Below are 13933 nucleotides of genomic sequence, written 5' to 3' on the forward strand. Positions count from 1 at the left end.
AGTTAATGCGAGCGTGCATTTACCACGAAGTTCGGAAGGATTCCTCGTAATTTTCCCTAAATTAATGGTAAAAATAAATAAATAAACGAGCAAATCAAGGAGGCATTTCTTACAAAATAGAAAGGAAAAAAAAAAAAAGAGTGACATACACGCTGTCGCTCCCCGAAAAGAAAAAAAAAAAACTGATCCTAATCACACGAAGAAACACTTACGATGACCCACCACCTACCCATAATAAAGATAAAGAGGAAAGAAATCAGAAACCAAAGACTCCTCTTTCACCGTCGGATCAGGCCACTATCTCCACATGGCGAGCATCCGAGGCCCCGCCAGGATAACATGGATCGACACGTGTATGGACGCGATCCACCACCCAAATTCCTTTTTCTTTTCTTCTTCTTTTTTTTTTCCCCTCCAATAATTCGTCATATCCGGAAATTCTTACGCTAATTGACAATGTAAGTTTACAGAACCAATTGCGGATGCGGACAATCTCGAAATTGCCATGCGGCGGGGATCCCGACAGCCTAATATTAAAATTTTCGTGACGTGCATGACATTACTCAAATCGGGCATTTCAAATGAAAATGGATTGCCCCGATTTGAACCACGTTTGGGATTCAAAAATTTTCAAATCCCAAATTCCTTTTTCTTTTCTTCTTCTTTTTTTTTTCCCCTCCAATAATTCGTCATATCCGGAAATTCTTACGCTAATTGACAATGTAAGTTTACAGAACCAATTGCGGATGCGGACAATCTCGAAATTGCCATGCGGCGGGGATCCCGACAACCTAATATTAAAATTTTCGTGACGTGCATGACATTACTCAAATCGGGCATTTCAAATGAAAATGGATTGCCCCGATTTGAACCACGTTTGGGATTCAAAAATTTTCAAATCCCAAAAAAATTCCCGCTCACATTTTTTTCTTCATTTCAACATATGAAGTGACTCAAATTAAACTGTTCATTTTCATTTGGACCGCTTGATTTAAGTAATGTCACGTATGTTACGGAAATCTCAATGTTAGGCGATCCAAATCCGTGCGGCGGCCTTGAAATACATCGATACATCAATCTTTCTTTAATTATGAAAAAAAGTGCAATAAAATCATGTGTTTTTGCAGCTATGATAAGAATTTAAAATGCTCCATTTATTTTATAAAAATAAATAAAAATATATATTTTTAAAAATAATCAATTATATCGTTTAAAAAATTAATAAATAAAAGTACTTTCATAGTCAACTATCGAGAAGATTATAAAAATATTTTTTAAATTATTTATTTTTTGCAATATAAATGTAGCGGAAAACACAAATAATCGGAATAAAAAGAAGATACGACGGGGTTGCGTAGGTATATATAGTGCAAGTAAATTTGAAAAATGATTAATGCGATGAATGACGAAATTGAAAAATAAATAAACCTAAAACGACAGCGACTCGGCGAAACCAGCAGACAAAAGCCATCCAAACGACGTAGCGTATTCTCTCCCTTCTCTCTCTTTCTGTGTGTCCGCATTAGAGTGCTTCGCTGTGGCCCTCTCTCTCTCTCCATCTCGCTCGTTCGCTCTCTCGCTCTCGCTCCCTGCGTCGTGCGTTCCTCGCAATCTCATCCTCACAGATTCCTCACCTCCCTCCGTCCCTTTTCTCGATCGCCAAATCTGTAAGTCCCTTAAGCCCTCGCGGGAAACCCTAATTGCGCCGATTGCGTGTCTTGTGCGAGTCCGATTGTGTTCTTTCCCCCTTTTTTGAATCCGTCCTCCGAGATCTCTGCCTCTGTTCTGCTCCAGTCTCCGTTTAATCTGCAGTGCTTTTGCTGTCTCTCTCTGTCTCTCGCGGTCGATTGGTGCATCGGGCTTTGTGTGAGCTCTTTCTCGAATCGGATGGATGTCTGGGTTGTGTTGCATGTGAATGGGGCTGGTTAGGTTTCGCGGTTGGAGATTTAGTGGGGTTGTCTATTGCGGGGAATCGATTGTCTTGGTGCGAGATGGCATTGGTGGCGGTCGACGTTTTTGTGTTTCCGTCTTTTGATGTTAGGGGTGAATGTTGTGGTCCATGGTGTTTGGACGGAGTTATTGAGTTGGGTGAACAGGGGTCTTAGGGTTTGACGTACGTATTCGGGAGAATTATGAATGGCGGTGATCCTGTAATGCATGTGTTAGTGGATTTTGTTTTGTGACTCATCCCTTTTAGTTTTCTGCCCTTTTGATTCGCATAATTGAAGAAAGAGTAAAAAAGGAGGAATTTTGGGAGTATCGGATGGTAAAACATGACAATCAAAGTTGCATTATGGAATGTTGTGTTGCTATCACTTGATGATTAAATCCTCGAAGAATTTGGGGGTCATTTCTTTGAGTAAATTGAGGAATTGGATTTTGTAAAGTGTCCTTTTGCCTTGTTTTCCTTTCTTCCCTGGATTATTGCTTGACTAAGTCCTAACTATCTCTTTCTTTCGGCTCAGGGAAACCATGAGCGATCAGGGAGAAAAGACATGCCCTCTCTGTGCTGAAGAGATGGATTTGACTGATCAGCAGCTGAAGCCATGCAAATGTGGTTATGAGGTCTGATTAACAATTGTTTGTCCTGGTCATTTGGAACTCTTTTCAAATTATATGAAGTATAACCGCCATAAGCCACACTTTTGGAAATATATGAATTTATATAAGTATACTACCACTTGCATTAGGTTAAAACCTGCAAGGTATGGAATTATGCTTCTCTTTTTTTCCTTTTGAAAGAACCTGTAATTCTCGAAGCCATTAATAATACTTTGATTCAGTGTTAATAGGATTAATATCATCCTGTTGATCAGTTTCCAGAGCTTTCATAATTGATTGACACTATTTTCTACTTTAATTTGGGACATCATTCGACTTGCTTGGCTCTGGCATTGTTCCTCTGATCACACCTTATGGGCATGTTGACAAAAGGGAAACAGCTCTCATATCTTGCATACACGTTGTCAAAATCCTTTTTTGATCTTGTTAGGGGTCTGTTCCCTTTTATTGGTGACTGGGTTGATTTTGTTTTGTTGTGATGTAATTGACTTGCGTTTGTTGCTTTTCCTGAGAAGAGTGGCGATTCACTTAGTTGTAATTGTCTTATAATTAATGAGAAAAAGCAGGAACGAGTCAATATAATGAAACGAGAGCATCGGGTGTATATTGTGAAGCTTCCTATGTAATCGATAGTTTTAGCCCATGGCAACTGCGTGACTTCATTCTATGGCTAACGACAGTCCTGGAAGGAGTCACCCCATTCAGAGTGCGCCTGTAATCTTAATATGACCTATATGTAGAGGTTGCTGCACTCTGATTTGATCATCACCCAACTATGAAGTCTCCCATTAGTTGGTTTGGTCTGTAGGCAGTCATTTCATAAGGTGGCTCCACTCTATACACGTTCGCTTGACTACTCTGTCTGTCAATGTTGTAGTGTAGCCAATTTTAAGTTGGTTGGCAAGTATGGTACGACTCATACAATTCGTGCCAAGCTTTAGGAGAACTTGTCAGTTATAGAGTTCCCATATGGTCAAAATAAACCATGTCAGTTTTTCTTTCCATGTGAGTATGACTTCATTTTAGTGGTCAATGGCTCTGAGTTCCCATGGGCACAAAGTGAGTGATAGCTACATGTCTCGTTGGCAATTACACAGATCATTCGCGATAGTGATTCTGCTTTTTCTAATGCACGTGCCTTCATAAAGGATACCGTGGCAATTTTCTGTGTGAAAATTTGGTGTCATGTGGATTGTTTTGCCGAGTAGTGACAATAGTAAGGAATTTGTTTTCGTACTTCATAAGTTTATAGACCTGAGGAGCAAGGTCGCTTGTAAAGTGGTGTGATCTTTACTATTGTTGGTTTCTGTTTGTTCTGCGTTAAAACATCTTGTTTGTGGTTTCTGCTTGTTTCCTCTCTCAAGTGCTCTGTTTGATGACAGTTATGTGTATGGTGCTGGCATCACATTATGGAAATGGCAGAGAAGGTTGATACAGAGGGTCGTTGTCCGGCATGTCGTGCTCCTTATGACAAGGAAAAGATTGTGGGAATGGCTGCAAGCTGCGAGAGGTGTTGTTCTTCATAAAAAGACAAATCTCTCTCTATCACACACACATGCTTATAAACATGCACACACACAAAATTGACGTCTGTAATCCACAGGTTGGTGGCTGAAGTTAATATGGAGAAAAGGAGCAAGTCACAGAAAGCAAAGACAAAATCATCAGAGGGGAGAAAGCATCTCAGTAGTGTGCGTGTCATTCAACGCAACCTGGTTTATATAGTTGGTTTGCCGCTTCACCTGGCTAACGAGGATGTGAGTTTTCTTCTCTCTCCTCTGTGTCCATGCAGATGAGAATTTTAAGTAATAATCAACAATTATGCATATTGTTTATTGCAGCTTCTCCTTCGGAGAGACTATTTTGGTCAATATGGAAAGGTTCTTAAAGTATCTATGTCTCGGACATCAGCTGGTGTTATTCAGCAGTTTCCTAACAATACTTGTAGTGTGTAAGTAACCGGCACTTGCAATTCTTGCTGATGCATTGACTGGTTGTTTATGTGTAATGAATGCTTTGATAGTTAAATCAACATAAATTTTAATAATAAGTGCCAACATGATGTTTGGAAGACAATTATCATATATTTAGCATTCATGACTGTGCCTGTGCTATTCGTTTTAGCATTTGGTTTCCAAGCAATTATGGGCTTAAGTGTATAGAACCGATATTCTCTTGCATGGCTTTTAAACTCTTCTGTTTCTTATTGCCAAGTCTTTTGTCAATGAAGACATTGCATTTATGAACTTAACACTGCTCTTGGCCTCCAAGTTTGCGGCGTCTTACTTTTGATGCAAAGTGATTTGGACTTGCAATTGTCGCGAGCTTTCAGCAGTGTTCACTTGATTTGGGAGTTGAAATTTTCTTTTATGGTTTACATGTTGGCCTGCTGTTTGGTGGCTCGTGGCATTGTTGTCCTTTTAATTTACCCAAACTTATTGTTTTGGAAAATATGTTGTTTTTTGTTACTTTTTCTTAGATATATTACGTACTCAAAAGAGGAGGAAGCAATTCGTTGTATTCAATCTGTACATGGCTTTGTCTTGGAGGGTAGACCATTAAGGTAAGTTTAATGTTTTTCGATCCGTTAACCTAGATAACTTGACTGTCTGAACTTACTGCATCTCAGCTCCAAATTAGCTTATCAAGAAGTTGGTTTTCAATAATACATTGCAGGGTGTGCTTTGGGACCACAAAGTATTGTCATGCATGGCTAAGAAATGTGGTATGAATATGAGTTATGTATGAGCTGTAATTGGCCTGACTGCTTACTGAAGTTCCATAATGGAGCGGATCTGAACTGACATTTGACTTTCTGGTCCAGCCTTGCACCAACCCAGATTGCTTGTATTTGCATGAAGTTGGTTCTCAAGAGGATAGCTTTACAAAGGATGAAATAATCTCAGCCTACACGAGGTAGACTTTCATTTCTGGTTCTGCTTTAATTTGTTTTTCCAATTTCATAGCCTTTTCTCATTCTTTGATCTGGCAAGTGAATTATCTATTGCTATTTATATTTTGAGTGTCATCTATTGCTGTGGGGTATTGATATTATTCCCCTTCTAATGTCGCTTACATTGCACCTTCTATTGCTGGTGGTATTTATGGAGCATGGTCGAAGTTTCATTAAGTAGCTTATCTTCATTTCTATTAATCCATGAGAACCAATTTTGCTAAAAGTGTATGATGAAGATAGCTACTTGTGGAACTTCTACCTTGAAATCCTTCCCATGGATATTACTTTAGTTGATCCTAAGCATTGTATTTTCATCAAGTATCTGAAGCTGCCATGTTTACACCTATTTTGTTGTAATTGACTCTTGTTGATGTTGATTGATTCAAGGACTGTATGCTCCCCTCAATACCACCGTCAAATCAGCGTCTCTAGTTTCGTGTGCTGATTTTTGTGGGTCTTGAGTTAAACATTCTCATTGTGCGTTTAACTGTTCTGTGTTCTTGTTTGGAAGGAGCAGAGTTCAGCAAATCACTGGTAATGCAAGCACACTGCAAAGGCGTTCAGGCAATGTGTTGCCACCACCTGTTGATGATTTTTGTACTAACAGCTCTGGTTCCACAGGAAAACCTATTATGAAAACTGCCCCAATTGTAAGCACTTCATTTGCCTTGTAAGGTTGCTTACATTATCATGCACTCATTAAGCAGAATAGGCTAAGCATTCCTAGTGCATTTCTCCAGATGAATATTTTCGGGACATAACTAACTAATATTTTGGATTCTTTTTCCCTAATCAATTTTAAAAAAAAACACAAGTATCTGAAATGTAACCGACAGTACTGGAACCAAATGTTTGATTCATAGTTTTGTTGCCTGTTTTTCTGATTCGCAATTGGTGTTTTCTGTGGCAGACTACAGCGAGCGTTCTCAAAGGTTCTCCTCCAAATGGAAGTAATGCCAGACCAATAGCTCTCCCTGCTGCAGCCTCATGGTAAGCCACCTTCTACCTGCTCTAAGTTTTTTTTTTTTGGTATATCTAGCTTTCTTTTTTTTTGGCTAAATTGAGAAATGAACAAAGCAAGCACAATCATATTTGTTCCTTTTGTTATATTTGATTGAATTTTAATCTTCTTTTCTGAAATTGATCCAGGGGTACGCGTGCTTCCAGTTTCCAATCTTCTGTTCCTATTTCAGTTAGTTTAGGTGGACCTATGTTGAAATCGGAGCCTGTGGAAAGGACACATGGATCTTCCGCAGCACTTGAAAGCACTGATCAGGCACCTGTGTCTCATAGTTATTCAATAAAAAAGACATCATTGGTTGAAGGGATTCAGTCAATATCTGCAAAGAGCTTAACAGATCCAATGAATACTCTGAAGCAGCTTACTGACCTTCCTCCATCCAATAGTTATGTTGCATCAGATGGAGCTCTTTGTGGTTCAGCATTAAGCAGCCGCTTATCATGCCTGTCACCTAGCAAGGACGACAATGGCAGTACTAATGCGCTTCCAAGAGTAAAGAGTTCCTTAGACAATGCAAGAGTGTCACTCACTCTAGACCCACAGACAGGAGGAAATATTGGAAATGGAGATATTCCAGTTTTATGTGCTGATATTTCTTCGATGAAAATCACCAACCACTTTGAACACGAGTCATCGAGGGTTGTAGGACCAAAATCACCGGATCCACTTCAGACTGGATCACCTAGGAATCAAGGGTCGGAAGAAGAATTATACTTAGAGGAATTTGGAGAAAAGGGAGGGAATAAAACTGTCCCACCTAATCTTTGGTTGGATGTTTCTTCTGACCAGTGTCCCCAGAATTTAGTGTTGCAAAATCAAGTGCCTAGTGCTTTAGCTGAGGTTGTTGAAGATGATATACGAACCTTTGATAATCAAAGACTAAGAGATCCTGAAGTTGGGCAACACTCCTTTTGTTCATCTAGTCCGAATCACTCGAGATCTCATTCGTATATACCCAGCGAGGTGTTTGGCATGAGGAGTTCAAATGCTGACCCCGTGCCTGTAAATAATACCTTAAATGGCCACCATTCTCTACTTGCATCATGTAGTTCTACAATGTCTAATGGTTACCATGATAGCTTCGCCAGTGAGACTGCTGATTCTAATGGAGTTGCTGCAAGTTTCATTGTATATCCAAAAGAGGTGACAGGAAGGCAGATGGTAGATAATTCTGCCATTGCTGGTGCTGGTGCTTCCTCGGATACCGGAGAGAGCAGCATAATCTCAAATATACTGTCCCTGGACTCTGATGCTTGGGATGATTCATTGACCTCGCCGCATTATCTGGCGAAACTGTTGGGAGAGACTGATGAACAGCCAGGTTCTATGAAAACATTGACTTCCAGGAAGGTTTCCAATAGCAATCAATCCCGGTTTTCTTTTGCTAGACAGGAGGAGAGTCAAGCATTTGACTTTGAGCCACCTCATGGTGTTCCTGGCCAACTGTCAGGGAATGGATTGCTCCACAAGGATGGTGAAAATAGAGAGTCTTTCTCTAATAGGATTGGGATGTCTAATGGTTTTCACCCCCAAAGTCTTGTTGATGCTGACAATTTTTCTGGTAGTCAGTCTCTTATGGCTTCTGGCAAAAGTTCTGGTGAGTAGTGTTTATTCTCATTTGAAGTCGATTGGTGATATACACATATATAAGTTAATTGTTTGAAGGTTTTTTGGTAGGCTTCCTACTGAAGTTGAAGTATATGAACACATGATATTAATTGCTACATATTATTCTCCTCCTTTTCTGTCCTGCTTGTTGTTTAGTTATACAGGTGGGTCACTGAACATTGATGGTCTGTTTTTATCGCAATGCCCTCCTTGACTGCTAATACTAACTATATTGGGGGTGTGGTCATCTGTATATATGAATTTTGCTTCCGTGGTACTTCAAACTAGTTAGGATTTCTAATTCTTTCCCTCGTGCCTTTTCTGGATGTCGGGTACTTTGTATTATTTCCATCTTGCTATTGCTCTGAACTTGTGGTTTCTTTTGTCCATATTTGTTGTTTCTCGGCTTAAGTGGAATAAGTTTTCATTTCCATCACTCTGCATTTTCACTTGAGTGTGGTTGCTGTTACGGTCAGTGTGTATTTTGGGTGCCGTCTCCGCTTATATTTACTTTGTGGCATGCATTCTAGTGAGTATTATTCAGCCATCTGGCCTTCTAATGACCACTTTTCAGATTCTACTGCAACTCGAATGTTTCCATTTCACACTATCATCAAGAGTTAATTTGGTTGCATTTCTCGATTCTCAATATTCTTGTCGATCCTTTCTGGTATCACAACGGGACTTGGAGTACTGCGTTGCATTTTGCCTTGTCAAGTTCATTGATTGGATAATCTGCATCCCTTAAGAAAGTTACAATAAGAAGTTGCTAGAGGCAAGATTCATGGGGCCTTTGAATGACGAACAGAAAGATGATGAACAAAGTTGGTATATTAGCATTTATGATTAAATAGCCAGTTGTGGACACGTCTGGATCACTGAGAAGTAATGCATTCTCACACATGTTGCTCTCTGTTTTCAATTGAACTCCCTCTGACCATTGTTATATGTCCTTGGCTTGCTAATTTTGTACATAATGAATCTATCGTAACCCAAGAACTGTTTGTAAATGAATTGATTCCGAGTTTATAATGGAAATTTTACATTGGTTAAATGGTCACTTGTTGTATTTCTTCTTTTCTGGCGCTATTGGCAAATTCCCATCATGACCCTGTCAATTTTCTTTTAGCAGTTTCAAGGTCTCAAATGTTGGCCCCTCCGGGTTTCTCAGCACCCAGTAAGGCACCACCTCCAGGGTTTTCTTCTCGGGAAAGAATGGACCATTCTTTTGACTCACTGTCTCGTAAGTAGACAAATATTATATAAATGTAGTTCAACTTTTACCTTTCATTGCATCATCAGTTTGTGCTCTGTTTTCAGGGAATCAGTTACTGGATACAACCTCTTGGTTGAGTAATTTACATCAACCACCATCAGCTGGAAACATTGGCAACACAGTGGATATTGAGTTCATGGATCCTGCTATATTAGCCGTTGGCAAAGGGAGACATCAGAATGGGCTCAATAACCTGAGCTATGATGTTAAACCTTTCCCTCAGTCAAATGCTTTCGAGGGTGATTCTAGACTTCATTCACTGATGCAGGGATCTCTCTCTCCACACCAGAACCTGGCATATGTTGCGGGGGATAATTACTCTAATCTCAATGGTACATATGGTCTTCCTTCTAGAATTTTGGACAGATCACAAGTAGGTGGCACACCTCCTTTTTCCCCGTCAACTCTCCAACAGGCTAGAAATGGTCTAAGTACAAATGTCCACTGGGATGGATGGAATGAAATCCAAAGTGGAGACAGCCTCGGCATCTCTCAGCTCCTTAGAAATGAAAGGGTTGGATTAAAAAAATTTTACGATGGTTATGAAGATTCCAAGCTCTGGATGTCTGGTTCAGGAGATCTCTATAACAGGAATTTTGGGATGTGATGCTTTGTCAGATGCAACATCTTTCTTGGTTGGCTTGGAGATGGAAATTACTGTAGGTGGAAGTGACAGTGATTTTGGATGATTCCATGACATTGAACTTTAGTGGACAGGACAGACTCATGAAAGCTCTTGATGGAGGCAAGCCTGTTGAGGATCAACTCCCAAGTTAATGGGGGTATCCAATGCAGCAGGTAAAAGTGGATGTTTTGATTTAAAACTGACTGAAGCTTGTAGTCTGCTCCCCCTCTGCATTTTTTTTATGATAACGTTGAAAGAGGATACGGTTGGATAGCTTTTGTCACAAGGGTATGGTCATCTCTTATTGTGTGTGTGCAAAAGTAGTTAGAGGTACATTTAACAAAAAAATTCAGAAAGCTTCATACATATTTGAATTTTTAAGGATAGTGAAAGCATCATTTCCGTTGTTTTTTCCCTTTGTTGCTTGGTTTTGGTTTTGGTTGTATTGGAATGATGGTAATACCACAGCTTTCTATTGAATGGTGGTTGTCTATATCTAATCCACCTTCGTCTTGAGAATAGATCCAAGTTTCCGTGGTTGTCTGACTCATTAAAAAGAAGTTTCTAATTAGTTGTCTTGCTCTATCATGCACTTGCAGGTGTGCGGGTTTTGGGCCGAATGTGGCATCATAGTTGGAATAGTGATTGCTTCCAGATTCTGGCTGATGCCCTTAATGAGGGGTTCTGGTCCTGACAAATATGAATGAATCCAGTTGTCACTCTCGCTTGCTGAGATCTTAAGCGAGTCCTTTTATCGGTTATAGGATTTACGGTGTGAACAAATAGAAATGGACTCCTTATTGAGCTTATTGCAATGACTTCCCTGTGAATGTCAAATAGCATATCTTCTGTAAGTACCCAATAACCTCTTCTGGAGTTTTACATCTGAAACCTGACGGATATATTGTCCCCTGGCGTGATATCTGCGATAAGTAGTAATTGAAGGACACTGAGCGAGATTGGTTGTTTCTTTCGTCTAAGATATTTGAGATTAATCATCCTAAGGGCCGGAGCGTTTTGTGCAGGTACTCTTTTAATCTTGTAGTCTTTTTAACATTTTACGCCTTGGCGAAGTCATCATGATTTCATGTTGATTGGGGGGATGAGTTCCATGTTTAGAAATTGTCAAAACTTGCTACTGGCGACTGCGGTGGATGTTGATTCTCGTGCCGAGTAGTATACACCTTAAAAGACAGGTGGTCAGCAATTACTTTTGAGTATGAGAACATGGGAAAATAGTCTGTCAGGGCATTGGGACAGTAATCTCACCTGTAGATAGCGACGCACGATGTACTTTTGTGGAAACGGTCGTGGGCACTCTATTTTGTTGTTCATTGAACCACTTTGTGGACTTAATAGCAGCTTCGAAAAGTTGGATTCATCCAAAGATTTCCGGACCTAAGTTTGATCTACTTCGCCTTGGCAGGTTTGTTCTTTCAATTATCTTGAAAGAGGCCAGTGGCCCCCTGCCATTTGATGAAACTGTGAATACTGTACACCCCTGAAAACTGTATTATGTGGGAGAATTCTTGCCTTCATCAGTTCCATCGTCATATGAATCTCAATCGTTCGTTTTTGCCTGGTGAAATCACCAATTGAGCTGGTTCATTGCAAGAGTTCCTCCTATATTTGATGTTTTTAATTTTTGGGTAAGGATGGGGTGAGAGAGGCTAAATTTGATGTTTTTATTGACTACCAAATCCTATAAAGTCATACTTAGGGAATTCACCTTATAGTTGTGAGTGCTTGTTATAAAGCACTTGGGAAATATGAATGTTGTCAACATTGGAAGGACAGGTCGTTACCCGAGGACAGCCAAAATCACCAAATCCGACCTCATAAGATTGACGGATTTGTATCGACTTCAAAAATGCCTTAAAATATCCGGTTGATATATGTCTAGATTTATGTTGTTTTGTTATAGAGAGAAGTTAAAAAAAAAAAATCGAATACTTAAAAATTAAAATTAGAGGAATAAAAAAAAAGGGTTTAAAACTGAAAGCGGTGGGATGAGTCACTTGTGCCGTCAACTGCCATGAGAGGTCCGCAGGGATGTCTCCTTTTTTACAGCATGTCGACCATTTTATCTTTAAGAATGGAAAAGATGTAAAGCTGATGAATGTGCGTGACCGACCGCTCAAAAAAGGGTTGGAAAGTGGGGATCCACAGTAAAGAAGTGCTCCTCCACTTTTTCTATGGGATGTACAACAACAGTCTGCCATGTTTGAGTTGAGGAGGTACATGCATTTTTGCATGATAGTTTGCTTCTTTAAGATTTACAAATGACGATGGAGAAATAAATGCGGACACACACAAGTGCATTATAAGATGAGATGACAAATCCTTTTCGAGTGGTATATCAATTTTATCAATAAATTGAAATCTACATGCGGCGATGGGAACGTAATAACCGGTACGTATAACCTCAAGTGGCCATGAGTGAAAAGTTGCAAAACCCAACTTTTTTAATTGGCGAAATGCAAAATGCAACTTAAGTTATGCACCCATATATCACATGCAATCCCAACTTTTCAAAATCTGTGACTTTGTCCTTTGAGCTTTGCCAATTTTATTTCAAGTTGCAGCCTATCGTCATCACGTATTTTACCAATTTGTCACCTTTCATTCCGCACAACATGGTTGGTGTTAGCCTCGGATCCGAGGCCCACGAAGATTGCAACCTTGGATCTAGTTCTAATCGATGTCGAATGACCTGATTTGGACCATATTCATGGGAGAGACTCTGCTGTCGGGCAGAGCTCGCGACTTGTGCAAGCTAGACCTCAATATGAGATCCACCTACGATGTTGTCCAGGGCATCGACATATGAGATTCGAAATCTCATATCTCGACGTGGCGGCGGCGGCGATGGGCTTGCGGAGGCGTGAGATAGATAGGACGACATGCGATATAAGGTGGGCACAAGGTGGATATTACCTAGCGGCCGAGGCGACTCGGGAGGGCGCTGGCGGCGTCTGTGGCATGTCCTCTTGTTCGAAGGGCAATTGTCCATCTTTAACCAACGAAGAAAGGACAACAGCGTAGAAAGAACATGAATATGCACGCGACAACAATTTATATAAGAAGATGCTACAGGAAATTGAATGTTGAAATAGTAAGGTCAATTTTGAGATTTGACTTAACAATAAATTCACAATGACACCCATAGATTACACACCGTATAAATCGATTTAGACATTTGACCTTTTTTTTTTTAACTAATCCCAAATCCAAATCATTAATTCAACATGGCATATCGAAAAATTTAAAAATCGAAAGTTCGCGCCTCTCATTCGCATGACAAGGACTGGACCGCCTTCGTCGCTGTATTGATAGCCATGGTGCAGTTCATATGGGACATCTTCTTCTTCTTGAACATGAACATGACCGTTACCTTCCCCTTGAGCTCGCCTTGACTGCTCAACGTTATGAGCCCCGAGCTCAGTTCGCTCCCCAGATTTGAACTGCTGGGCAAAGCGTCCGAGCTCAAGCTCACGCTTGCGTCGATCTTCTTGGTGGACTTGAAGTTGACCTTGCTCTTTGGGATCATCACTTGCCCCAGCTGAACGTCCCCGTAAGTGAAGTTGATCGCGGCTGCGTCGTACTTGAAGGGACCCCAGTTGGTGTTCTTGATCCGGATGGGCACGACGAAGCTCATGTCGAACGAAGGAAAGGCAGGCTGAGTCCCGACAGTCAAGTCCTGGAGGTCGTGGAACTCGCCGATTTTGAACTTGGGGGACTTGAACTTCATGATGACCAGGACGAAGAAGAGGGCCTGGGCGACCTGGAAGACGACAAAGGCAGTGATGCCGATTGTCCACTTCACCTTCTTCTTGCGCTTCGCCTCCTCGTCCACGTAGCTTAGCGGCATCGCCATCACCGATC

General features: G+C 40.6%; 1 protein-coding gene across 4 annotated transcripts; it reads left to right on the top strand.

Annotated features, from left to right (window-relative positions):
- Positions 1–1478: 1478 nt before the first annotated feature.
- LOC115736626 lies at positions 1479–10932 on the top strand. Of its 4 annotated transcripts, none has more exons than XM_030668410.2 (14): positions 1479–1667; positions 2466–2565; positions 3945–4072; positions 4166–4319; positions 4404–4513; positions 5042–5125; positions 5239–5287; positions 5387–5478; positions 6030–6168; positions 6429–6508; positions 6668–8136; positions 9277–9390; positions 9468–10221; positions 10648–10932. In XM_030668410.2, the coding sequence occupies exons 2-13, from the start codon at positions 2473–2475 to the stop codon at positions 10028–10030; spliced, it is 3075 nt and encodes a 1024-aa protein (XP_030524270.1). In that variant the 5' UTR covers positions 1479–1667; positions 2466–2472; the 3' UTR covers positions 10031–10221; positions 10648–10932. The 4 variants fall into 4 exon arrangements, with proteins under 4 accessions (XP_030524270.1, XP_030524273.1, XP_030524274.1 ...); XM_030668413.2 differs by having other exon boundaries at positions 1537–1667; positions 9280–9390; XM_030668414.2 differs by having other exon boundaries at positions 1537–1667; positions 6036–6168.
- Positions 10933–13933: the final 3001 nt, after the last annotated feature.

The sequence above is a fragment of the Rhodamnia argentea genome, chromosome 8, assembly GCF_020921035.1.
Source record: "Rhodamnia argentea isolate NSW1041297 chromosome 8, ASM2092103v1, whole genome shotgun sequence".
Taxonomy (NCBI): domain Eukaryota; kingdom Viridiplantae; phylum Streptophyta; class Magnoliopsida; order Myrtales; family Myrtaceae; genus Rhodamnia; species Rhodamnia argentea.